Below are 19,754 nucleotides of genomic sequence, written 5' to 3' on the forward strand. Positions count from 1 at the left end.
CCTACACCTTCATTTGGATCCGGGCATTCTTGTTACTACAGAAAGGTTGTGATGTCCCTGCAGTGGTCTCATAGACTGTAGTTTCATGGTAGAGTTTTGGTAGTAATGCAGAAAAGGGATTTTAGAAAGGGATTTTAGGTATGTTAAGAACTGGGCTTCCTTTTGGGATATATACTTAAAGGATGAGCCATGCCTTATCTGTAATAAAGTCAGGCTGCTGGCACTAAGAATAAAATACTTTATAGAGAACTATTTAAACTTAAAGGAGGGGATTGAACTAACAACGTGTGGTAGAGTACCTGGTTCAAGCTGATGCAGCCTACAGGGTGGACTTGGCTAGCTTGCATATATGGAGTCCAGGAGGAAAATAAACACCACAATTGCAATAAATAAGGGAGATAAATTATACCACCTGCAGTGTCTGCTGACGGAGATAGGCAGTACTAACTGGTGGGGCAAGGGCAAAACACAGAAGAGCTAGAAGCCTAAAAAATCAAATGAGAGAACTGGAATGCTTGGGGTGAAATAACAGCTCTGACAGAGCAGATACTGCAGAAATTCACAGGAAGGATAAACAGGGGAGCTACCAACTCTCTAGGAAGGATGGAGTAAGTTATTATAGACAAGAAAGTGGTATTGTACATGAAGAATGGTATCAAGTGCTAAAACATAAAATACACTATGGAGAAAGAGCACTGTGGAATCATATGGGTGGAAATTCCAGACTTTAATAGTAATGTTAAAAGTGCAGTATTGTCATACCTACCCTAATGATGATGGTTATAGGGATCAGCAACTGTTAAGTGGCACTATAAAAGACTCAAACACTAGGACAAGTAGCAATAGTGGGTGTCATGGTTAAAGCGTGGCCAGTAACTGTGTTTGTCAAAGTAGTGTTTGCAAAGTAAAAGCAGAAAATCAAGTGTGTGATAGTTACATGCTTCTCTTTGGGTTTAGCGTTGCATTGTCTGTCAGATGGGCTTGTAAAGGAAACTCCAAAGAAAATTATTCCATTTAACTCAGTAGTTTCATCAAACTACATAGAAGAATGTGATGTTTTCAGCTTAATTTTTGTCTCGTTCTCCAGGTGGGTTGCATATCAGCAGAAATACTTCTGTGGAGAGCAATATGTATTGGAGAAAGGAAAATACAAATGTTTCTTTGACTGGGGAGGATCTAGTAAAATCATCATGTCGATTCGACCTATTAAGTTGGTGAGTTACTGGAACTTGTTAAGGGGGAAACTTAGAAGAAATAAGAGCTTTGGAGTTCAGAGTGTACAATAATGTTATAATGTGGCCTGTGCTGTTTAATCAGTTTGTCTGTTTACTTGGAAACAATTTATATGTGAATGACATAAAGTGTCTGTTCAGGATGGAGACTGAAATGGACACTCTGGATCTTTCTATCTGTTGAGAAGAATTATCAGGGAAGCTTCGTAAGAACTTCCCTTTGTCAGACTTCAGTCATGGAAAGAACAACGTGGCCTGAAAGACTTAATTTGCCTTAAAACATAGTAATTTGTAATGCCTTTATATCCACTGTCAATGGATATAAAAATACTTGACAATTTACCCGACCCACATGTTGTTGTATAGTAGAAGTCTGACTTCTTCTTTTCAGTATTTATGCTAGAATATTTGTGATGCATATAGGAAATAAGGACAGGAGATATTTTTAATCCATTATTAAATCTAAGGTAGTACAACTTGCCCAAATAGAGTAGTGTCAAAACTTCAAAACCCTGATGCAAAACAAAGCCAGTTCTCAATAATAAGTATATAAGAAGTGGTGCAACTACACTGAAAATAGGAAAGGAACATTTAACCTTATTTTGAAGAGCACATGTTGAAAAAGGTGTCAGTCTTCTGTTGTTTTTAATTCTGTCTTTTTTTCAAGAAATAGGCGCAAAAATAAATGCAGAGATATTTACATGAACTCTGATCCACATTATGTGAACTAATCAGTGCTGATGCAAGTTCTTTGTGTGAATGGCACTGAACAGTCAGACAGGTACTCATGAGCTTACAGGCAGCTGATGGCCAAGACTGGGGAAGAGAATTGTGCTGAGAGCCTGGGAAGTGTTTTTCTCTGTACTTGACTTGGTAATTAACAAATTTCAGAAACTTGACTTGGCTTCTAGGAAATGAATTGCCATTAATTTAATATATTTATATGTGTGTGTATATATTTATTATTACAGGAACCGCTTGGAATGAATGAGCCTGCACATTTGGTATGTTGACGCTATATAACAGTCCCTAGTTCTAAACTATAGTTAATAATTAAATACAGGTAATCTTAAATGTCTTGCTTCATTACTTCAAATGTATTACCATTTTCATGCAGCAGACCATTGATGGAGGAAACTGGTAGATGTGTAACAGTTTGTTTGCTAAAGTTCTGCTGTTGCTGTATTCTAAATCATACCTTTTAGTATTATGTCCTCAAAAATACAAGCAGTTCAGTAGGTTTTGAGTGACTTTGGATGGGTCTCTAGGTTTTTATTCTTTCCTTCCTCTTCCTGGTAACTCGCTATCACATGCATTTATCCTGCTCTGTGGCATATTTTCTTTCCATTATTTTGCATTGTATCTACTTGTCACTGTCTTGTTCATGTATGAAGTGAAGTAGAAAGTATAAACTGCAGAAAATTGAACTGCCCTCTTCATACCTGCATATGCATCAACAGGGGAAGTTGTGTGGTTTAGTCTCATTTGCTGGTCGCTCTGCCTTTCATAGTCTCTCAAGCATGTATAGCTACTCCTTAAGGCATAAGCACCACTTATTCCATGCTTCCTTTCTCCTCACAGTAGTATGTAACCTTAATTGAACACATCCTGGTTATAATCAATCTGTGATAAATCTCTTTTACAATAGGTTCTGACAATTTCCCTGCAAGTTGTGTGTGCTTTGGTGACAACTTATAAAAAGAAAGCGGTCTCTATAATTCACTTTTAGTCTCAAGAGCAAGTTAGTTGAAGGTTTTACACTTTTGGTCCTTATCTTACAAGGTTAGATTCCAGTAATGTACCTTTGTGATGCCTTTCTAAAACAAAAACCTGCTCTAAGTGTTTGTGCTCATCACCAAGTGTGGTCTGTCTCTCCTGCAACATTCTGTCCCAACAGAGCTCTCCTCCATTCCTGCTTTAGTTGTTTGGTTTCTCTTTTTCTGTCCCGGAGTGTGCTGCTAGCCTGGGTGATGATCTGTGGTTATATTGCTCTCCTTATGACAAGCTTTTCATTAAGCAAATTTGAACAACTTCTTTTCAAGAAACAGGACATTTCAGACAAAAGAGACTTTAGAGGTCAGTGATTATCTCACAGAAAACTTCAGTGTTTTGCCATCTGAGCACAGTTTTGCTCTTTCTTGCTTGGATAGGTATAATAGCCGTAAGCGCATGGGAAACACATGCATTGTGTTACTTAGCAGGTGGACCACACCCTGCTTTTTTCTTCAAGTATTCTAGTTCTACAATTTTATGATTAACCCAGGACTACAGGAAATGTTTCCTGTCTGAAGACATAATTGGGGTATTATTTTAGTCTTAAACACTTACTTCCTGCCAGACCTATTCATATGGCAGTTTGTGGCCAAATCCAACGACTTGCAAGTACGTTCACAGTAAGGCCTTGGTAAATGATACCGCACAAAGTAAGCAACTCAGAGGAGACCGATGGGATCCAAGCAGTTGAGGATAATTTTCTCTTCCTCTTCAACGATTCTGTTTTTCCAAGGATCTTCCAAAACCTGTTCTTTGAGTGCTTGAGTGCAGTTTTGCAGACCTTTAAGGTGAATTCCAACCTTTGAAGTTTCAGTAAATGGTGCTTTACAGTCTTTATTTCCAGTAATGCGTAAGACACAAAAAACCAACCCTGTGTGTGTATATGCACAATCACCTTTAAATACTGACATGTACTAGATAGTGTTTTGTGTCTTCTAACAGCAGTCTTAACACCATGTGGAAAGAATGCTATTCTGATTTATCACAATCCTGGTTTTCCCAGGGTTCTGCCCCAAAGCTAGAGAAGGAGGAACATCATTCGTATTGCTACAGTTCTTTTAGGAGGGGAATTATTTTGAGGAAGATTTAATGGGAAAACAATTACATAGGATAAGAAAAGGGCGGTCTTTTGGCTAAATATGAAGAGTTTTCCATTCAGATTAAAATAAAAGTCTCTTAGGTTGGAACTTCAAATCAGGATGTGTATGATCTGGCAAATCCTTAAGCATCTGAATGCTGGATCTTTGTATAAGCCGCATACTAGTTATTTTGAAGGATATACGTTTTCCCACCTTTAATAAACATAGTTCTGAGCTAAGGGAGCTGTTGTCACTGTCTACAAGATTGTGTCTTTTTGCACTTCACTTTTCAGGAACTGAAAAGCAACTAAATTCTCTTAAATCTCTTGGTGACTCCCCTGACCTTTTCCTGCCGCCATATAAATGAAGTACGTACAATGTAAGAATGCCTGAAATCACCAATTCTATAAAGCCATTCGTTTTATTTATTAAAAGTAAAACTTGGTTTTGCTCAGCAAGAACAAAGCCTCTTTCAATAGCAGCTGACTCGTACAGATAATTCAGGAAGCAGGGGTAATTGCTGTGATAAGTTGCATTTGTATTTAACATGCTGTCCGTTGACTTTTTAGGAAGCGAAACCTCATATAGTAATGTCAAATCCTGACAACGTGGAGGTAGCTGCAGTTTGAGACTAATTCCTTGGAGGTGTTTAGGAAATGTGTAAACGTGGTGCTTAGGGACATGGTTTAGGTGTGGACTCGGCACTGTTAGGTTTGCAGTTGGAATAGATCTTAAGTGTCTTATCCAATGTAAATGCTTTTATGATGCAGTGTTTTCACTGAGGAATCAGAACTTCACCCCAGCTTTTGTAAAATTAAGACCATCATTCATGATTATACATACTCTGTATAAAAATGAGTTGCAGATCTTTTTAGAAGCCTTGCATAGCACATAGCCTGTGAAGACAGACGGTGTGCGTGTGTGCATGTATATACACATACACCTTTATAGAGTTTTGAGATAAGTGGGCAGAAAACGCTATTTAATTACAGCTTAAATAGCTGCTTTCTGACATGGCAGTGCAGTTATATTTACAGAAAACCCAGACTTTATTCATTATCTTGTAGCTGGTTTGTGCTCTCTAAATTGCAGTTACAGCATGCGAGGCCAGGTTAAGCCTTTCTTGTTCTTTCTAACAGGAAACATATTTATTTCTTTTAAAAACACAGACTGAGCTTTTCCATAAAATCATTTGCCGATGTTTGTGTTTGGCCTTCTTGCTCTGTACTGGCAAAAGCATTTGATTTCTTTGGCAGGAAGCTAGGCCAATTTGGGGCATGAAGGGGGAAGTAGCTCTTGCAACAGCCATCGTGTTTTTCCTTCCATTACAGACTATGAGCTGTTCTTCTGATGCAGTTAAAGTTTTAATTCTTTTCCAGCCTTTCTTTCGGGCTTTCAAGTGAAATTAATTTCAGTTACATAGCGGCAGCCCAAGGGTACAGAATTCTAGGCAACTTTGCTATAGATCATAGGTTATATCATACTATTTTTTGTCTCCTTTTTTTCCTTTATTCTTTTACTGCAACACTTTCAATCTTGTTGCTGTATTGATCACATCTTACCAGCAGGGTATGGTTCAGCGTGACTTGAAGTTCTTCACCGCAATGTTTAAAAGCAGCTTAGCTTAACTTCAGAAGTGCATAGTGCATCTAGAAGGCTGTACCCAGTTCCCCCAGAAATTCTCCTGCTAGTCTTAAATGAGAAACTACCTGTGATCACTGCAGTCACAGAAGATTTCAAGGCCCTTTTTCAACAGGAGCCCTTTATCTTTTGACCAACCCTTCCCCATCCTGTTCTGAACACTAGATTGTTGAGCTGTAGCAAGAGTTAACTGCACTGCAGTTCAGGGGTACTTTGGATGGAAGATAACATCATTCATTCGTAGATGTCTCTTTTTCTCTGGGCCCTTGCCTGCTGCAGTTGAACTTATGCTTGATACTGGCTGCCTTAGTATCACTGGGAAGCATCTTGTACTGGGCCCAGAGCTCATAAACCACTTTATCTTTCTCAAAATAAAGCAGCTGTAGAAACACAGAAGATGCCTTTAATGAGAATTCATTCTATTTGTTGTATCTTTGTGAATTGAATGGGTACTTCTCATTGTCCCTGCTCATTGCAGGGGGGTTGGACTTAGATGATCCCTTCCAATCCAGACTATTCTATGATTGATTCTCTAAGAGCACAGCTATCTCTGTTTACATTAATGATAATGCATTTGTTTTCCTTCTAGTCATTGGTTTTGTTTTGTTTTGTTCTTGTAGCTCAAAGCTTTCAGTAATACACATTTCCAAGGAGCATGTATAGATTTCACAGCAGAAGTTTCTGATTTTACATCATTCATACCATGTTCTTTTAAGGTTCTTCGGGGATGGTAAGTCATGTTTTACGTGCCACCATTTTAAGTAATAGGAAAATTGGGGGTTTTTAACCATTACTAAATTTCAGACAGCTGCAAGTGCATAACACATGCCCATCATATTCCATCATGTATTGGACCCTTTGTCTTGCAGTGCATCTCAGTAACTTGTCCTGTCATTGCTTTGGGTAGTGCGCATTTTCCTTTCCCTGGGGGAAGTTTGCACAGTTACGGTAATTCTTTTTTTTAACTCCACTTAGAATTTATTCCAGATTTTGAAAACTTGGTGCAGAAGAAGTGTCTGCATTCCACTTGCGTCGTTTGACTCTGGAACTGAGATTTCTGTGCCACATGATCTGATTTTCCTCTTGTGGTTGCTTTGTCCCGTAGCCTTTCAAGTCACGTTACTTTTAAGCTTAACAAGAACAAACATTTTTTTATTCCTTATTTCCTTAGCAAACATTAAATCTTGAAAGAAACTTCATAAGTGGCTGAGGCAGCTAATCTCTTCTGTTATATTATTCTTGCAGTTGGCTCCTGTATTACCAAGGGGAAACCACTGACAATCACTGTGTGCTGGAAGAAGGCCTCTACGTTGACCTCAGTTCCTGTGGCTGCCCGACTGCTACAATCAAATCCCTCAAGCCTATTCAATATGTAAGGATTTCATAGCAAAAAAACCCCAACCTTTTAGAACTCTTTTCCTAGTCAGATGTCTGAAGCAAGTGCTTGTGCTAAACAAACTCTCACTCAGGGAATAGAGTGAAGTTTGGTTTCTTGGCTTACATTTTTTGGGCTGGGAACAAGCCAGGCTGCATGTATGCGTGTACGTGGTCACTTGTAGGGACATACTTTTGGGTGTTCTGGGCTCAGAGTTGCTGTCTTTTGTCCAAGTTGTATTGGTTGGCGTTTTCCTGACTGGTCTTATGGTCAGTTGACTCTGGCTGGGTGCCAGGTGGCCTCCAAAGCCACTCTATCACTGCCGCTTCTCAGCTGGACAGGGGAGAGAAAATACAATGAAAGGCTCATAGACTGAGATAAGGACAGGGAGAGACCACTCATTGGTTACCATCATGGGCAAAACAGACTCGACATGGTGAGAAATTAATTTATTACGAATCAGATCAGAGTAGGGTAATGAGAAGTAAGATGAAATCTTAAAAACACCTTCCTCCCACCCCTCCCTTCTTCCCAGGCTTAACTTTACTCCCAATTTTCTCTACCTTCTCTTACATCATTGGCACAGCGGGATGGGGAATGGGGCTTGTGGTCAGTTCATCACAACAACAAAACCAAACACTAAAAGCCATGGGCCTTGAGAGCTGGTCTTCTCTCTAGGTTACATAGAGACGGTGACTTCGGTCAAGCTATAGCTTCCCACCTGCTGAGAGCCTGGTTTTCAGCTTAAAGATCTCCTTTTCACATTAGGCTTTTGGACTCTGTTAAGAAGTTTTGACATGAAATGGTGTGTCTCATTCTAATCCCCCAGCCTGTCACCTCACAGGGAAGTTACTATGCAGTTTGGCATAGTAAGAAGCTACTGGCAGCCCTTGGTTACCAAAGGCCGAGCCCTGGGAGAAGTGTGTTTGGCAGACCAAGTGTGGGAAGCTTACGCACATCTTCCTGTACTTTGTAAATGCCTTGCACCTCATAGTTCAGTTCTGTCTTACAAATAGCCCTTGTATTTTACAAGAGCAAGGTACTAAACAGCATAAAACACTATTGAACCACACCTGTTTCACAAATAGAAATGCCCTCATCGGCTCCTAACACATTGTGTGTGCTGATAGCCCGGGACAGCGCTGAGGGGCGTTGTGTAGTACAGACGTGATGTTAAGCACGCAGCCCTAAGTTTCATCAGTGGTCAGAAACAGCCATAGTTAATTCTGTGCATTGTCCACAGTGCACTGTTCTTGGAACAGAGCCCTTTTTATTACAAGATATTTTTGTTAGCTCATTCAAGAGAACAGCAGACATATTCCCAAGTGGAATTGTTGTACAGCTTTATTGAATTCAGTTGTGACATTGGGCTCTTTATTGAGTTTTAAATACCAGCCCAAGCTCAGACCCAAGGTGTGTATCTCAATAGCTTATGTGTGAGAAGAAGAATGTTTAACCCTGACATCAAGCCCTGAATGTGCATTGTCTCCTGCTTTCCTTTAAGTGAGATGTATTTACTGTAAGTGTGACTGTTGGAAGGACTCTCACGCTTGGGGGGAGCCATGTATTGCTTCAGTGTGTGAGGTTTCTGCTTCCCAGATGCTGACTACAAGTAGAGGCCCATGTGTGGCACTGGCAGAGGGGAAACAAAATATGCTTTTAGCAGTACAAAGGACTCATAAGGCTTGCTCATTACCAGCCTTTGAAGATAGTCCAAGTCTGTTGACTGGTGTAGGTGTGGTCCAGCTGTATCTTTAAGAAGTGGATTGTTTCAGCCAGTCCTTTGGGATAGAAGAACAAATCTGTTGGAGGAAAAGGGGACGTGGGATCTGGGTATTCCCTTCCTAATTTGCCAGATTGTAGTGATTACTAACGATGTGTTACATTGGTACTGTACAGCTGAGTGAAGCCCCAGCTCTGGGCCTTTTCAGGATATATGTAAGAATACAGATGATTTGTGTGGGACTAACTCCAGAGTAGCTGTGAAACGTAGCAGTCAGCACAGGCCACTGACACATATGGGGTGTGCAGCTTGGCCACACCGAGTTCTGTATCTTACTCTGAATCAAGATGTCCTTTCTGTTCCAGTAACTAAAAGGAACATCTAGCTTTTTCTTTGCTATTGCATGCAGCAGTACCTTCAGTGTAACTTCCTGAGTTTTCACTTCAAATCTGTTAGAGTTTTGAGGGGCTTTTTGGATGTTGTCAGCTGCCACAGGGTTCCTGGGCTCTGCGTTTTGGAATGAGAATTTGGGGATTAAAGGTACATACTTGCAGTACTCCATGGCATGGGTATGCTTCTGTTGGCACAGTTTGGCAGGTCTGTAAGGAGAGTGGGAAAGGTGTTCCCTTATTCCTAGGAACCTGTTTCCTATCTTGGCTTATTCTCTGAGGTGTGTAATACTTCAGCTAAATCTTTAGGGCGCCTTACCGGTACTTTTTCCCCTCATGGTCCACTTTGCTCGGAAATGGGCTATTTTCTCCTTCTGGGAGCATTCAGGAAAAGCTGTAGGTTAATCAGAGGGTACAAAGAAGAAACAAAGCATATTTGTGTCTTGATAATGAAAAAATCATGTTCTTTGTTTTTGGTATTCTGGGAGGGAAAATAGTGTTGTAATATCCATGTGTTAATGGAGATTGCATATTGAATAGCATTGTGTTACAAGATGCCTTCCCTTCTGAAAAGGAGAATGCTTCTGAAAAACCAGTGAGTCTTTTTCATGTACTGGTTTGTAAGTGTGGAAAATATGCTAAGAAGTGTCTGTCACAGGAATGTCTATCTTAAAGTGAACAGGTAATGACACATTTTGGAAGCCCATTTAACATTAGAAGGCTACACATGTATTTAGTAGTGGTAGGAGGAACACTGGAATGAATGTAAGCTGCTTCTTACTGTTAGTAACAACTCTGCAGGCAGGCAAAAGCATAGCACAGGGTAGGGGTTGCTGCATTTGCTGCAGAGGTGCAGGTTTCCTTGCCTGCATCAGCAAGGACTTAACATCTGTGTGGCCATGGATTCATGGAAGGGAAAGTGTGGGCCACTCACCTGCTGGCGAGAGAACAGGTAAAGGCAGCTGCGCCACTCAGAGGGCCATGGTTGCTTATGGGGGCTGGTGTCCAGTGTTTGTTGCTTGAAGAGGTTAATCTTTCGGGATAGAAACCCTTACAGGATGTTCTGTCAATGTGGAGTTCAGCTCTAGTACTGCCTTTTCTCAGTCGTGTTGTTTTGCCAAACTCCCTGTAATGCTTGGCATGACTTACATGGACGAGAGCATCCAGGGCTGTTGCAGTGAGCAGTTACTTTTCCTTCTATAATGTTGTCTAACTTTAGGGCTGAGGTTAAGTCTTAACAGTTTCTAAAAACAAAAGCGAGATCTGGTTTGTAGGTTGCACGACGCCTTTGGTTTTAATTCCTTTTTGTTTGTTTTGTTTTCTTTATCTTTTCTTTTGAGGCATTCCTTATTCTTGCTGTGATAGTTTGCGTATTTCTGCATTGATTGTCTTCTCTAAGTTAAATACAGGTGTTAACTAATCTCCCCAGCATTCCTGTGAGACAAGTAATGAAATCAGATACAAAATTGAATCTGTGTTTCCCAGGGCCAGTCAGTGAGTCATTCTGTGAAGCTGGGACTGGACTGTGGGTGTTCCTGTCATCCAGCACAGTGTTCCTCTTCCTCAGCCAGGCATCCTTCCCACACTGAAGGGAGTAGCCAGGCGAGTGCAGCTTCAGTAAAGGCAGTTGTAAATGATGAGTTAGCCAAGACTAAAGGTTTTTCCAGGGATGGGGTAACACAGCTGTGGAGGCTCCTCCAATTAAGGCTGTGGTAAATGCTGTTTGCAGAGCAGCAGGGATGCAAAGTGTGGCTAGCCGGACTAGGGAAGTAATAATACCCCTGTACTGGGCACTGGTGAGGCTGCACCTCGAATCCTGTGTTCAGTTCTGGGCCCCTCACTACAGGAGAGACATGGAGGTGCTGGAGCAGGGCCAGAGAAGGGCAATGGAGCTGGTGCAGGGCCTGGAGCACAAGTGTGATGGGGAATGGCTGAGGGACCTGGGGGGTTCAGTCTGGAGAAGAGAAGGCTCAGGGGGGACTTTATCGCTCCCTACAGCTACCTGACAGGAGGATGGAGCCAGGAGGGGCTGGGCTCTGCTCCCAAATAACAAGTGATAGGACAACAAGAAATGGCCTCAAGCTGCACCAGGAGAGGTTAGACCGGTTATTGGGAAAAATTCTTCTTCGAGGGTGCTCGGGCATGGCCTGAGGCTGCCCAGGGCAGTGTGGAGTCACCGTCCCTGGAAGCGTTCAAAACCCATGTCTATGAGGCCCTCAGTGGCACGGTTCAGTGATGGTCTTGGCAGTGCTGGGTAACGGTTGGACTTAATGATCTGAAAGATCTTTTCCAACCTAGTTGATTCTGTGATAACCCTTGCAGTGGCTGGGTTACAGTCATGCCTTAGGGTGGCCCCATGGATTTCTTTCTTTGGCTTTATTAGGCTTTCCATTCAAAGTCTGCAAAATGTAAGATTGCAAAAAAAGGTATGAGGAGCTATATGTTTTGAGGTGAGCCCTTCTCAAAAGAGCTTGTTCAGTAATAATTTGCATAACTTCATAATGAGAAATGACTCTGATGTTATCCATAGCTAAAACTCTACTTGGTTTTATTATAAGCCTGTATGCAGATTCACCCGTGCACTTCGTTCTCAATTCTGGCACCTCTTGGTGAGCTTCTTTGTGTCTGTTTGCTATTGCTTTACCATGGGTCAAGCACTTAAGCCTTGTACTGCAAACAAAAGGCATTTGAAGGAAGCTCCTCTTGCACTGATCTTTGTTTAATATCAAACACTTGAGGCTTGCGTTCCATCTGTTTCTGAACTGGTAAAACATGAAATTCTATTCTGACTAGTGAAACATCAGTGGTGCCTGGCTTCTCTGTTTAAAAAAGGTAGAAGTCATTGGGGGGAAGGTCTGAGCTGAGTTGAGCCGTGCAAGAGATTTTTAGTACCTTGATTTCCTTGGCTTGCTTTTCAGCCTCTGAAATCACACGGTGGGGAGGAAAAGAATCAAGCTGTGCCACTTTCATTGCAAGGCGTGCTGCATTAGGCATAGACTACCACACCTGCTAAGTAAAGAGTATCACTGTGTTTAACAGCTTATGGCTTGAAGTGCTATGTAAACACAGCCTTCCTTAATCACTGGCCTCTTGAATGTATTAAATCTCTTCAAGTTTCTCCCTGGACACTGGCATTCAAAACCAGGGCAAGCAAAACCTATTGAAACTTGTGCTGGTTTAAGCAAGACAGTTCCTTAATGCACAAAGATCATGTAAAGTAATTCTTTAGTGCTCTGTCATTGTTGCATTGGCAAGCTTTCCCCAAAGGATGGCATTTCTAGTGTTTTCCTTGAAATAACTACAAAAGGAAGCAAAGGTAATCCTGACCCAGACATGGGAATGACTTGCCAGTTGTGGGTAAATGTAGATGTCTTCAGCTCACCTTCCAAAATCGGGGACTGGCATCCACCCAAAGCAGCTGTTGTATTCTCTGCCCAGTTGCCCTGTGCTTCCTTGGCCTGTCAGGATAGGAGGAAGGGTGGGAGCAAGATCCTCTGTAGTCAGTGTAACAGCATAGCCTCAGAACCTTGGGGTTGGCTGTTTGTAGTTTCCATGGAGCTATGAAAACAGAGAAGAAAGCCAGGCCAAGTCTTTGCTGCCAGCTGTTGGTGTAAAATGGTATATATAAAGTGAGTAATCAGCTCATTGCTCTGTGTTCAGTTATGGAAATACAAGAGCTTCAGCGCTTGAGGCAGCGGCATGTTTTATTTGTTCTGTGCTTCACATCCATGCCAAGGTCAGTGGAGTCCTGAGGGCCCACTGGAAAGGTGGTCTCTATCCTGGTGATGGGTTGTGTGTGTGTCATAGGTGCAACGTCTGCTGTGTACTAACAGGCTGGGAGCCTTAACAACCAAGTGAGGCTTTCTCAGATCTAGTAAGTTCAAACAGCCTCCACCACAGAAGAGCTAAAGTCACTTTAATTGACTCCACCAATTTGCTGTTCTGATTCTTGGTGTATAAATGGGTGTGCTGGATCAGATGACTTGTCCATCTTGTACAGCATCCCTTGTCTCTTAACATTGAATATTGCAACAACAATAGGAATTTTAGGTGTTGGGTAACAACTTCTAGCAATAAGGGTGTCAAATGGTGTTTCCCATGCTTCCTAATGCACTTTTGAAAATTGGGCCTGTTCTGGACATGGCTTCTGGTCTCCACTCAAGTGAAAACCAGTGCCAAGGGAGCAGGCTTTTGCGAACTTGTTTGTGATGATACTGCCTTCCTGAGCAAAGCAGGCTGCACTGAGTCTTGTAAGTAAGACCTTTAGTCTCATTTCAGAGTAAGCCTTTAGAGTCACCTCATCCAGCAGGTAGGTGGGAAGAACTGACATACAACATAAACACATTATGGGTTTCATTCTCCTTCTGTATTGTGCCATTAGTTTTCTAGGAGCGCAGTGGGCTTTAAATGTCTTTCTGAGTGGGTGATCCCAGGCCCTGCTTTTAAATGTGTCAGCAAACTCCCTGTCCATGCAGTGTTGCACAGCCTACATTGTCCCTGCACTGGTTGGCAGAGGAATCTCTGAGGCAGGATTTGAACAACCGGGTACATACCAAGTGCACTGAGTTGGTGCCGGTAACTTGGTAGGTCCTGAGTCCCCACTGAGCTCTTCAGGGACACTGCACTACAACACATGTTGCCTCTTCAAGCATGAAAGTCAAGTTCTCTTCATCATGCAGTGCCTGTGTCAGCTTTAATTCTGGATTTTGTTTCATTTGTCCCACCTGAGGCCATGGCTTCACTAAAGAAGAAACCCTGCGTTTTGCCTGGGCTGGCTGTCCCAGGGTAACACCTCCAGAGAACAAAGTGGCTTCCTTGGGGAGGGGTTGCTGATTGAAGCAGTTACTCAGACCTATTCCCTCTTCCTTTACCAGCTGTATCAGAATATAAATTACAGTGCTTGTGATTTTGGTTACGATACTTCCCTTACAGTTTTAGGTTAACAATGCTGGAAAACTGTACAAGTGTTCCTTGTACTAAGGCACAGACTTTATGTATTTCAGTCTGTTTCCTTTGTGCTTTTCTGCTCATCTTACAGCTGCCCCACATTTTTGTGCAAGCTGGTCTTTTTATTTGCTTTCATAGGCAATCTCTCAACTGTGGAGAAGGACATTGAATGAAAAACATTTCAGTTCTGCATGAGCTTGAAGGAGTTACTGGTCACGCTACTTCAAGATTGTCAGGAGAAAAATGGGAATGTCTCTAAAAGACATGGAGAACTTCTTAATTCTGATGGTTTTAACCTTTTTCAATCTGTAGATCCCTAAGACTTTTCAGTGAACCACTGCTAATTGAAGTCCGTAGACAGACTTGTGATTTGCCTCACTGTTGCAGATGCAATCCACAGCTCGCCCTGAAAACTACTGCTGTAACCTGTTCCATCAGTAAGAAAATGGAGTTAGGAGAAGGAACCAAGGCTCTCCTAATACAAACCAGATCAAAAAGAGATTTTTCAAATGCAAACAGAGGCCTCTCTGCATCTTGGAAGTGACTCCCTGTGTCTGGCCTGTGTCAGTGGGGCACTTTGCTGACAAAGGCACCCATAAGTCCAGAGTTTCAGCTCTGTGTCCTTTGTTACTGGATGTACATTTTCCTTTTCCTTACATTACTCCCGAGGGAGTGTGATCTAACCTAGAAGCATGTGGAAATTAAGCTAAAGTGGGCACATGTGCGTGCAGCACACACTTAACAACTGAAGTTAGACTATTCCTAGTTCAACTTTGCTTGCTTTCTTTCTTCCCTCCCAGGTTTTTGCTGAGCCCTCCATCAGTCTGTTCGCTCTGGAATGCTGCAAGGGCAGAGAGCTGCACTTCAGTGAACCAGTCAATTCTGTTTTGAATGAGGACCTTCATTTTTACACTCAGTCTGTGTGGGTGAGAAGCGGATTGTAAGTACGGAAGAACCATTCTCATCAGTTTTGCACTATGGCAGATAATAACTGAGCATGCATTTTCTCCCGATTACTGCCTTTTTTCATAGAACGTATTTTGCATTCTAACTTCTATTTTGTGACAATATAAAATGCTAAAATGTGGTTGAATGTTAGACCTACCTTTTATATCAAGACTCAAAATGAATGAAAGCTGGACAGAGGGTATATTTCCCTCTGTAAGAATCATCCTTTTATCCCTATATGGTAAGGAACAATGGAGCCCGTTCAGGTCAGACACCAGAAGTAACTTTTGATTGCTGACTTACAAAGGCAGGTGGAGTAAACTCAGAGTGCCATTATTAACTGGCTGTAAAACACCAGCTATAAACTGCAGTGATTTAACTTGAAGCGCTGCAGTGATTTGATTTAACTTGAAGTGCTGCAGTGGTTCAGTGGAGCTTGACATGCTCATCAGCTGCCAAAGAGGGCAGCAGCTTCTGAGCAAAGCTCAGAGTGGATGTGACAGCTGGAACAGTAATTTGCTCTGTTATTGGTCTAACCCCCTCCATGAGTGTCAAGACACACCCAGGATCTTCTGTGAAAACCATTTTATATCTGCAGAAGTGACCTTCTAACCTCTTCCGCATTTCTCCCGTTCACCTTTCAGAGAAGCTCCCATGTAACCCTGTTTGGGCCAGGTTTTCAGCCTCCACACCCTCAGCAGCAACAAATAACTTGCAGGATCTCATCCTGTAACTGAGACTGACTGGAAACTGGTGTTCTTCCAGTGTGACACACATTTCCTGTTTATTTAACTGTTTCCCCACCTTTTGCCACATAGACAAGGCTGTAATTGTCTTGAGAGATCTTGTGGGATGACGCAAAACCATGCAGAATTTGAACTAATTGGGCTTATAATTAGTATAGACTGTTCATGGCTTAGGTGTATCTCTGTGATTCTTATGGTGGGTTTTTCAGGTGCATCTTAGTCTGTTACCACTTAGAAGTCAAAACCCTTCTAGGAATACCTGTGATAACACTGCTGAGCACTCCTCTGAGACCTTGCTGGAAATACAGGGAGTGAGGGATCATCTGCTGCTGTTGTCTTGAGGTGCCCCAGGCTGAGGACAGGATAAACACATTCCCCCTTGGTCTGTGATCCTTTGGAGAAGGAAGGGCTTTCTCCTGGAAGAACACCCGACTTATTTCTGGTGGGAGCATGTAAATGTTCATGCCTTTGTTGGAGGTGTCACAGCCTGAAGTGTGTCCTTTTGGGGAATGTCTCTTCATGAGCTTTCTCTGCCCTCTCCCGTTGCCCATGCAGTTGGCTGTAAAGGAAAGGTGATGGCTTTGGGACCGCACAGGAGAAAAGAACTGAGAGTAAGTGCCAACAGTCCAGCCCTTTGTCCATCTTTCTCTCTGTTCCTGAGTATCCAAGCCAGGTTAGCTGCTTCCCTGGCTCTGGGGAGGGTCAGGGCAGAATGGCTGGGCTTTTGAAGCTCTCTAGGAAACAGAGCTCCCCATCCTGTCCCCATCCCTCATTGCAGCTAGGTAGCCTCCAGGTTGAGGGTGACAGATGATCGTGGGAGGTCTGTGGAGTGTCTGTGTGGGGTTTGTTTGCCTTATCTGTGATGAAGTGTTCAGGAAGGCAGATTTAGAGGGGTTTTGGCCCCTTGCCCCAGAGCCCACTGTCAGCTTTAGACAAATGACAAAGGTTTAAGTAAATATACTGGCATCTTGCTGCTAGGCCTAGGTTCAAGGATCCTTCCTGACCTCCTCGGTGGGGAATAGCCCAAGCCTGGACTGTGGCTTGGCAAAGGGGGCTTGGGGCTGAGGTACTCCAAGGTGTGGGAAAGATGGCACAGGGGAGGCTACTGGTCAGCATCAGAGCCGAGATGAGCTTTGTCTGTGTCACTGAATGCCTGAAGCCCAACCTGGCTTCACGTGGTTCTTACTGTAGCAGCTTCTGTACTGTCTTTTACATGTGTCAGCTTTGAAACTGCATTTCAAATGAGGCGCTCCAACATGCTCCAAGAACATGAACAGTGAATTCTCATTGACTTGACAATTGGCAAGAAAGAAAGTCAGGAATGCATTAGAAATATAAGGAGCACACAGTGGTGGTCAGGCTGCTCTGAATACCTGGTAGGCAGGAGGTATGGGGCTTAAATTGAAGAGACAGTGATACAGGCTCTTTATGAGGCAGTTCATGGTTGGCAGGTTCAGCCTCCCTGGAGTCCTGAGCAGGGCTGGCTGGCAGTTTCTCCACATTAGCAATGGGAAAAGGTAAATTACAGGTGCTGTGAGCGCTGTGGATGCTTAAAGAGTGCAGCCATCCCTCGTGTGCTTGGGAGCTGACCTGTAAAACAGGTAATGTGGGGAAACCAGTGTTTTCCTTGTGTTTGGATGGGTTAATGAGTCAGGCATTTAGGATTCGCTGCCTGCACAACAATGTCCTATTGATACAAACAAAACTGATCCGTGATCCAGAGGCTGCCTTTGTAAGCAGCTACACAGTACTTATTGAGCTGATGCCTGGATAACAAGAGAGCTGTATTTGCTCATGCTTTAACTCTGTGTTAAAGGGTTCAGCCATGTCCATGGCTCAGATATATTCACGACAGGAAAGTCTGTTAGAGCGTTGTGTAGGTTTTGGAGTATTTTATGTGTGCTTTCAGACAATAGCTATAGAAATAGCTATAAAAAGCTTTATTTATAACTAAAGGAAACATCACACAAGACCCTCTCATAACTGAAACGTATCACCAAGTGAAGATGGAAGTAGTGCAATTCTGGTATGTGGCTTTCTAGGTTCCAAATGCATCCCAGTGAAACCTCCATTAGTTGCATGTGGGTTCATGCAGAGGTTATTTTATTTGTGGGGAAAACTTGGGGGGAGTGGAGTTTGCAAGTTTCAGGCAGACAAACAGAAAACAGCTCTCAATTTAGACTGAAAATGGTTAAATCACTGAAATGGATGGCGTTTTGTATAGGAGCACTGCTGCGGTGGGGTTTGCTGGCTTTCATGAACCCAAGCCTGTAGTTCAGTTCTGCAGTGGCTGACGTGTAGTCTTCCATGTTCTGTTCCTGTGTGCAGGTGGATTGCATACGAGGGATGTAATTTCTTAGGAAAGCAGATTCTGCTGGAGCCCAGCGAGATTTCCAACTGGAGTGAACACAGTGGCTGGAAAGTGATTGGCTCCCTTCGTCCTGTGAAGCAGGTACTGTAGGACTGTATGAGGGCAGTTCTGGTTTTGGGCAGGAGTTAACGCACAAGTAGCAGCGCTACAACTAAGTATAATGGGGTGCATTGTGCTCCTTAAATCAGGTCAAATGATGACAGCCCAAAGGACCTATTGGAAGATAAGTGAGGCAGAAAATTCCTCTCGTGGCAGTTAGAGATCTATATTAGGCTCCAAAAGGGAAATAATTCCTGGTTCCTTTGGAGCCAAGCTTTGTTTTTCCTGAATAGCTCATTAGCATGGTCTGTAGCTGCTCTATTTTTATGGGTTTGCCATATAATGAGAAAACCAATTTTGCCTTGGCTTGATTCATAATGAACATAAATGGAAGCAATTTTATTGTGCTGTAGCCTGGATTTCCAAAAGCAGCAAAGCTTACGCATTCCCACCAGGGCTTCCCTCTCTGCCTCACCCCAAGCAATGCCAATGTTAGTCTCAGTCAGAGATTCGGGTCTCAAAACCACACAGTGCTCAGGAGCTTTGGGAAAGACGGGTGGAGAAGCAAGACTTGAGATAAAAGCCCCTCACTGAAGGAAGAGCAGGTACAGTTCTGCCCCTTGGCCTAGCCAAGATGTCTCAGGATGCATCCAGACCAGTCAAAGCAAGTGTTGGTGTGCGCCCTGTACACAGCTGTGGGAGGACAGCATCCAGGTGGATAGGAAAAGGACAGGGAAGCGCGGCAGGGAATGTGAGCAGTCGCTCCACTGGGAAAGTTTGTTTCTGCTCTGTTTCTCACAGGCAGCTTGTCTCCACTTAGTGACAAGTTCTGCTTTATTTTTAAACACAAGATTCAACTGGGAAACATCGCAGTGAAGAGAAATAGCAGTCATGAGCGCTAGTTATGCATTATCCATTACATCCCCCCTTCCCTGCAAGGAGCTGTTAGTCTAAGAAGTTGATGGCTCCCTGGAATTCTTTGGAAGTGATAACTAGAGAAGGGTGTCATTTTGGCAAATAACAATGGATATAATCTGTACTGATCTTAAAACCAGAATCCTCCCTTCAGCCAGCACTCTGAAGAGCTTTTGTATTCGGTAGCATCCTTTTTTACACTGCAGCAGTTACCCAGCCTGCTTCAGCCACTTTGTGGGGGTGTGATCCTTGCTTTGACTTGGTTTTGGTTTGACTTTGAGTTTGTGCTGTCGGCTACCAGTGCCTGGCACTTCTGTGGGTGTGTGGTGTTTTGAGACTGGGGGGATACTGCAAACCTGCACTGCTTTATATTTCTTCCTTCCATCTCCATGTCATATTACAAACCTGGCCAAGTCAAGAGATAGTGCAAGAAAAAGCAGAACATCTGAAACCCATGCAAAATGAGACACTTTTTGCTCAGTGATTTCATAATAGGATGCCTTCCTTGTACAGAATGCACTATAGTAATGCACATTAGTTTATGGGTGCTTGGTGGAAGAGAGGCTTTATTGTCTG

General features: G+C 42.9%; 1 protein-coding gene across 3 annotated transcripts in view; it reads left to right on the plus strand.

Annotated features, from left to right (window-relative positions):
- CRYBG3 (crystallin beta-gamma domain containing 3) overlaps positions 1-19,754 on the plus strand; it is a 90,349-nt gene that overhangs the window by 66,198 nt on the left and 4,397 nt on the right. For 2 of the 3 annotated variants that reach the window (XR_013956427.1, XM_080613275.1), the window contains exons 14-19: positions 1,088-1,214; positions 2,204-2,236; positions 6,346-6,455; positions 6,971-7,097; positions 14,960-15,099; positions 18,182-18,305. Coding sequence is in view for 1 of the 3 variants with exons in the window: in XM_080613275.1 (XP_080469401.1) it covers positions 1,088-1,214; positions 2,204-2,236; positions 6,346-6,455; positions 6,971-7,097; positions 14,960-15,099; positions 18,182-18,305 (661 nt within the window). In the remaining 2 variants the exon portion in view is untranslated. Of the gene's footprint in view, positions 1-1,087; positions 1,215-2,203; positions 2,237-6,345; positions 6,456-6,970; positions 7,098-14,959; positions 15,100-18,181; positions 18,306-19,754 lie in introns of those variants that run through there. The other variant, XR_013956428.1, reaches the window with a different exon arrangement.

Source organism: Psittacula echo (genome assembly GCF_963264785.1).
Source record: "Psittacula echo genome assembly, chromosome: 3".
In the NCBI taxonomy this organism is placed as follows: domain Eukaryota; kingdom Metazoa; phylum Chordata; class Aves; order Psittaciformes; family Psittacidae; genus Psittacula; species Psittacula echo.